The sequence below is a fragment of the Hyla sarda genome, chromosome 6, assembly GCF_029499605.1.
Source record: "Hyla sarda isolate aHylSar1 chromosome 6, aHylSar1.hap1, whole genome shotgun sequence".
Taxonomy (NCBI): Eukaryota; Metazoa; Chordata; class Amphibia; order Anura; family Hylidae; genus Hyla; species Hyla sarda.
The window spans coordinates 242,958,921-242,966,935 of NC_079194.1; the positions used below are offsets into that span (position 1 = coordinate 242,958,921).

Sequence of the window (8,015 nt, forward strand, 5' to 3'; positions counted from 1 at the left end):
GAGACAATACACACTACAAATATCCGTTCTGAATTAATTCTGAGGAGAATCCCATTGTTCTCAATGGGATTTTGCTGCTCAGTGCACACTATGGAAGTTCCGTAGCTGTTCCATAACATGCCCATTCTTTCACCAAATCTGCCTGGAAAAGCCCATTAGTCAATGGGATTTTGAATTACAGGGGTTCCTCAAGGAATTTTCTGTAGTGTGCATGGGACCCTAACAGACTGGCAAGTAAGAAAGACATGAACATTGCGCGATAGGTAACGACATGTGGATGAAAGGAGACGTCTTCGGTACAACACTCATGGTGCGTTTTGACCAAATGCAATAAATATGATGGATATCTTTCCCTGCAGGCGCTGATATCCTCCAAGGAGTCTTGTGGTGTTTCCTGCACTTGTACACTGTCTGACATCAGAAACACCACCGCATTGTCAATAAATAATACACCAAGAAGAAATGAAAGCCTGAAGTCTGCCGGACTGTGCAATAAACGGGAAGGAAGCTGCAGAAGAGTGACCTGCTACAATACCGTGTGCTCAATTATCTTAAGTAACAAAGAACATGGCCAAAGCTCTCATTGTTGGGAACCTCAATGATCTATAGAAGTGGGCTCCAAACGGTGGACACCCAGCTGTTGCAAAACTACAACTAGCTGTCCGGGCATGCACAGAGTAGTAGTTCTGCAACAGCTTGAGGTCCACTGATCTATAGGCCCAAAGAAGCTCTGTCTTCTCTTTTTACACACTAGCCGTGTGCAAGCTACTAGCACTTTGCATGGCTCACTGACACAGTACAGATTGCACACAAGCAAAAGGGCATTAGTGTCTGAAGTGTCAGGGACTCACAGAGGCAGTGAAAAGCAGCTGTAACATAAATTTAATAACTATATATATTTGCTAAATTGTATAACTTTACATATCCTACAATTTAAAAATGGACTATGGAGATTAAAATACTTTATGGTTCACTTAAGAGAAATACAACACATTACAGTCTATAGCTCATTTTCCGCTATGAAGACAGGAGAGGCCATTGGGAGCTGACCCTCTGATAAGCATAGCAGTGCCTTCATTTTGGTGCTCAATGGTGGGCTACCCCTAACAAACAGAATTGTGACATGTCAAGATGTTCTTTAAAGGCGTACTCCCGTGGAAAACTTATTTTTAAATCAACTGGTGCCAGAAAGTTACTGAGATTTGTAAATGACTTCTATTAAAAAAAATCTTAATGCTTCCAGTACTTATTAGCTGCTGAATACTACAGAGGAAATGGTTTTCTTTTTGGAACACAGTGCTCTCTGCTGACATCATGACCACAGTGCTCTCTGCTGACATCTCTGTCCATTTTAGGAACTGTCCAGAGCAGCATATGTTTACTATGGGGATTTTCTCCTACTCTGGATAGTTCTTAAAATGGACAGAGATGTCAGCAGAGAGCACTGTGGTCATGATATCAGCAGAGAGCTCTGTGTTCCAAAAAGAAAACCATTTCCTCTGTAGTATTCAGCAGCTAATAAGTACTGGAAGGATTAAAAAATTTTTTATAGAAGTAATATACAAATCTGTTTAACTTTCTGGCACCAGTTGATTTAAAAAAAATAGTTTTCCACCGGAGTACCCCTTTAAGGGTCTATTCACACGTACAGTATAATTTGCATACTATATTTGATGCGCAGGCTTGGAAGCTGCAGATTTAAAAGGGTTCTCCGGTGCTTACACATCTTTTCCCCTATCCAAAGGATAGGGGATAAGATGCCTGATCGCGGGAGTCCCACCGCTGGGGACCCCCGGGATTATGCACGCGGCACCCCGTTTGTAATCAGTCCCCGGAGCATGTTCGCTCCGGGACTGATTACAGGCGACCATCGGGCCGGCAGCGTGTTACGTAACGCCTCCGCCCCCGTGTGACGTCACGCTCCGACCCTCAATGCAAGCCTACGGTGAAAGCCTATGTGATAGCTGTCACACCCCCTCCCGTAGGCTTGCATTGAGGGGCAGAGCGTGACGTCACACGGGGGCGGAGGCGTGATGTCACGCGCCGCTGGCCCGGTGGTCGCCTGTAATCAGTCCCGGAGTGAACACGCTCCGCGGACTTATTACAAAAGGGGTGCCGCGTGCATGATCCCGGGGGTCCCCAGCTGCGGGACTCCCGCGATCAGGCATCTTATCCCCTATCCTTTGGATAGGGGAAAAGATGTGTAAGCACCGGAGAACCCCTTTAAAGCAGAGTTTAATCACTTAGTTTACATTGAAATCTGCAGCTCCAAATCCTGCGTATTAAATATAAGCAGGATACTGAACATGTGAATACACCCTAAAGGTAGGGTCACATGTGCCGTATTTTGCTGCTGCATATTTTGCGACCCAATTAATTAAATGGGTAGACAAATACGCAACAGTAAAATACAGCACATGTGACCTTACCCTAAAGAATTAGCAGAAATATATGCAGCATTTCTGCATGTGCCCTCAAGACAACACTTCCTGTACATGCGCCTAGGCAAGTGTTATCATAAGGCAGTGTTTCCCAAGCAGGGTGCCTCCAGCTGTTGCAAAACTACAACTCCCAGCATGCCCGGACAGCCGAAGGCTGTCCGGGCATGATGGGAGTTGTAGTTTTGCAACAGCTGGAGGCACCCTGCTTGGGAAACACTGCCATAAGGACACAGTTATACTAACCAACAAATCAGATTTATTTTCTTGTCCTTGCTGAACATTATAAACACTAAGATGTCAACACAAGGACAGGAAGTGTTGTCCTGGTCTCCTGGTCACAGCGGCATTATAGCTCTTTTCCAAGGAGGATTGTCATTATAATATCAGAAAATCTACATACGTTGTAATTTCTATTTGTATCTTCTGGTGGTTTCCCTTTAATAAGGTGGTGGTCAGTAATGCCAAGCGTTGTTCAGCTTCCCTGTGCCAGGGTCAAGACTTGAGTAATCTGAGACCAGTAACTAGGATTTGTATCTATAGCAACCAGTCTGTCCCAAAAGCTGCTCAGCAATGTGCTGACAGCAGAGAAAGCAGAAAGCTTGGCAGCGGCCGCGCCATTCCTCTCTGAGCCGGCACATTCTAAAAATAAATGTCGACTTCCAGTTGTCTCGCATTCTGGCCGTAAGAGAAAGAACAGAAGAGATGACGGCGCGGTCCAATATGGTGGCACTGCCAAAAAGGTCATCTGTCACACTGCCCCCTTCACCATGCTCTAGGTCACCAGTACTGCATACATTACTCTGCCAATCTAAACCGGTCATTCCAAACCTTCAGCTCTCCAGCTGTTGAAAATATACAGCTCTTATAATGATGGGAGTTGTAGTTTTGTAAACACAGGTTGGATGTCACTATTATAATCCGTGTATCAGCACAAAGCACCCGCACTCAGCACAACCATCCCTCTATGTTTCCAGTGTTACCCAACATACAATAGTCCTTGATTTCTAGAAGCCTTTAATTTACCCTGTAATTTCACTGTACATCTACAGCCATGATTGTACCCCTCAAGTATTATCACCCCAAAAGTAATTGCCTGGTGCATTTAAAGGACAGCTCTCCCCCCTAAAGCTACAGAGTCTCCTTGACCCTTTTATTGCTGGGACAAAATTCTTATCTGTAGATTACCAGGACCCCTTACTAGTTATACAACCCTCATCATCACCATCATCACACCTATCCTCTACTGACATCACCATCATCACACCTATCCTCTATTGACATCACTATCACCACACCTATCCTCTACTGACATCACCATCATCACACCTATCCTCTATTGACATCACTATCACCACACCTATCCTCTACTGACATCACCATCATCACACCTATCCTCTATTGACATCACTATCATCACACCTATCCTCTACTGACATCACTATCATCACATCTATCCTCTACTGACATCACCATCATCACACCTATCCTCTACTGACATCACTATCATCACATCTATCCTCTACTGACATCACCATCATCACACCTATCCTCTATTGACATCACTATCATCACACCTATCCTCTACTGACATCACTATCATCACATCTATCCTCTACTGACATCACTATCATCACATCTATCCTCTACTGACATCACTATCATCACATCTATCCTCTACTGACATCACCATCATCACACCTATCCTCTACTGACATCATCACACCTATCCTCTACTGACATCATCACACCTATCCTCTACTGACATCATCACACCTATCCTCTACTGACATCACTATCATCACACCTATCCTCTACTGACATCACTATCATCACATCTATCCTCTACTGACATCACCATCATCACACCTATCCTCTACTGACATCATCACACCTATCCTCTACTGACATCATCACACCTATCCTCTACTGACATCTCCATCATCACACCTATCCTCTACTGACATCTCCATCATCACACCTATCCTCTACTGACATCACCATCATCACACCTATCCTCTACTGACATCACCATCATCACACCTATCCTCTATTGACATCACTATCATCACACCTATCCTCTATTGACATCATCACACCTATCCTCTACTGACATCTCCATCATCACACCTATCCTCTACTGACATCACTATCATCACACCTATCCTCTATTGACATCATCACACCTATCCTTTATTGACATCATCATCATAACTATCCTCTATTGACATCACCATAGCTGTGTCCCCACTGCCCTCTATGCTGTCCTATGTGCTCAGTAACAGTTATCTCCCCCTGTGCTCCATGACGCCCCATATACCCAGTGACAACCATCACCCACTGCCTTCCATGGTGCCCTATATACTCACTCACAGCTATCACCCCCTGCCCTCCATGCTGCTCTAAGAGCTCAGTGACAACTATCACCCCTGCCCTCCACACCCAGTGACAGCTACCACTTCCTAGCCTTTAGGGTGCCCTATCTACTCTCCATTACCTTATTTCCCGCCATGATGCCCTATATACCCAGTAACAGCTACCATCCAGTGCCCAATATAACCAGCAACAGCTATCATCAACTGCCCTCCATGGTGCCCGATATACCCAGTTGACAGCTATCAGCCATTGCAATTCATGGTGCCCTATATACTTAGTGACAACTATCACCTCCTGCCCTCCATGATGCCCTATGAGCCTAGTGACAGCTATCATCTCCTGCCCTCCATGATGCCCTATGAGCCCAGTGACAACTATCACCCACTGTCCCCTATGATGCCCAGTGACAGCTATCACCCACTGTCCCCTATGAGCCCAGTGACAGCTATCACCCACTGTCCCCTATGATGCCCAGTGACAGCTATCACCCACTGTCCCCTATAATGCCCAGTGACAGCTATCACCTCCTGCCCTCCATGATGCCCTATGAGCCTAGTGACAGCTATCATCTCCTGCCCTCCATGATGCCCTATGAGCCCAGTGACAACTATCACCCACTGTCCCCTATGATGCCCAGTGACAGCTATCACCCACTGTCCCCTATGAGCCCAGTGACAGCTATCACCCACTGTCCCCTATAATGCCCAGTGACAGCTATCACCCACTGTCCCCTATGATGCCCAGTGACAGCTATCACCCACTGTCCCCTATGATGCCCTATGATGCCCAGTGACAGCTATCACCCACTGTCCCCTATGATGCCCAGTGACAGCTATCACCCACTGTCCCCTATGATGCCCAGTGACAGCTATCACCCACTGTCCCCTATGATGCCCAGTGACAGCTATCACCCACTGTCCCCTATGAGCCCAGTGACAGCTATCACCCACTGTCCCCTATGATGCCCAGTGACAGCTATCACCCACTGTCCCCTATGATGCCCTATGAGCCCAGTGACAGCTATCACCCACTGTCCCCTATGATGCCCTATGAGCCCAGTGACAGCTATCACCCACTGTCCCCTATGATGCCCAGTGACAGCTATCACCCACTGTCCCCTATGATGCCCAGTGACAGCTATCACCCACTGTCCCCTATGATGCCCAGTGACAGCTATCACCCATTGCCTTTCATGATGCCCCATTCACTTCCCATCACCTGTCATCCCCCTGTCCTCCATGATGCCCTATGAAGAATACACTAGATGTCACCCCTTTGCCCTCCACCTTACCTCCTGCCCTCCCGGTGTCCCCCAGCCCTCCATCTCTTCAGCCCCTGCCCCCAGGATTACCTCTCACCCCATGCCCTTCATATTACCCCCTGCACCTGCTCCATGCCCCTAATGTCACTTGTACCCCCATCCCCCATTGGCAGCTGCCCGGTCTTACCCCATAAGCCACTCCATGTCTGCTGTCCCCTCCGGCTCAGCTCATCCTCGGTGTCTCCCGCTCCCCGGCTCAGGCTCCGGCTCCGGCGGAAGTAAACACAGCACCGCCCGCAGCACGCACGCTTCCGGGTCTGACGTCACGGAGCGAGGCAGCATGGGAGCTGTGAGAGCGGACGAGAGGCATTGTGGGAAGCGCAGTGACAGCTGCGAGCGGAGGGGGCGGAGCCTCTGCAATGACACGGGACAGCAGCTCTCCAGCTGTGGAGGGGGACTACAACTGCGAGCATGCTGGGATTTGTAGTCTCACAACAGACTGCTTTCTACTGAGTCATTGCACAGGAAGACACTGGGTGACAACCAATATGGCGCCTATTGTAGCTGTCACATGGGTTGTCACCAGACTTTTCTCTGGCTATGTAGTCAGATCAACTGGCTGAACACCCTATGTCACCCAATGTTCTCAGGCAGAGAAATAATAAATGACGTGGGTGGTGACGTGATGCCCCTGATAATGTCACTGGGCATGATGTTAGTTCCACAAACTGCAGCTCTCTAGTTGCAAAAATACAACTCCCAGCATGCCCAGAGAGCCCTGATGGGAGTTGTAGTTTTGCAACAGCTGGAGGGCTGCACGTTTGGGAATACTGAACTATAGCACTGTGGACCTCCAGATGTTGCAAAACTACAACTCCCAGCATGCCCTGAGAACCCTGATGGGAGGGCTGCAGGCTCAGGAATACTGAACTAAAGCACTGTGGACGTCCAGATGTTGCAAAACTACAACTCCCAGCATGCCCGGACAGCCGTTGGCTGTCCGGGCATGCTGGGAGTTGTAGTTTTGCATCATCTGGACGTCCACAGTGCTTTAGATCAGTGTTCCCATCATGTCCATTGACATTACCAGGAGAATATATCCTATCAAGTGCCGCCATGCACCTGTTCAGCTGACAGCATGTCTTCCCAGCCTTCCCATGCACGCTACATGGAAAGTAAGCCGATGCCAGACACCTCTGTCAGCGGTTTATCTTCTGCAGGATGAGTAATCAGACATGTTAAAATCCAGCTGACAGATTCTTCTCTCCCCAAACATCAGGAATCAGGAGACCTCCGTACACATACCCGCCACATACCCGCCGTATCAGATGGTCAACCAGTCCCACTGAATTTGTGGGTTCAGTCATAGTTTGTCTTATATGAATGGCCACCCTAAGGCCATGTTCAGACATTGGCAGAAAAATGGCGCTTGGAAATTCTGTTGCCTTCAGTGGGATCCCGCTGCACCTCACCTGGGGTGAAAATCCTGATTCCGACCTCCATAGATGACAATACATTTCAGAGTGGTCCTAGTGCCGGCACGTTCTGCCCCAACCATGGCCAGTATTAAACAAGGACTGGCTCCCTTATGGCTAGTGATGGGCGGCAGGGGCCATATTCGAATTAGCGATATTTCGCGAATATATGGAGGAATGTGTTTGCAAAATTTGCATATTTGCTGTGTTCATTCACTTTTTTTTTCCATGCGAAAATCGTAATGAAATTCGTATAGTGCGCATGCGCGATTCTATCTTTCAACCAACTAACACTATACCCTACACTAGAACCTGTCTGCTAAACTAACCTAATCTATCTAACACTATCACTTTTTTTTACACTGTACACATCATTGTTGTGATGTGTACTGTGAAGAAAAAATACGAATATTCGTCATTACGAATATATATCACTATATACTAAATGTTGTGGCGATATTCACG

At 47.4% G+C, this 8,015-nt stretch overlaps 1 protein-coding gene across 1 annotated transcript in view; it reads right to left on the bottom strand.

Moving 5' to 3' along the window:
- The window catches only part of MOB2 (MOB kinase activator 2), a 62,920-nt gene extending 56,505 nt beyond the window's left edge, over positions 1-6,415 (bottom strand). The window contains exon 1 of the mRNA XM_056526830.1: positions 6,263-6,415. Within this exon, the coding sequence (XP_056382805.1) occupies positions 6,263-6,279 (17 nt within the window). The 5' untranslated portion in view covers positions 6,280-6,415. The remainder of the gene's footprint in view (positions 1-6,262) is intronic.
- Positions 6,416-8,015: the final 1,600 nt, after the last annotated feature.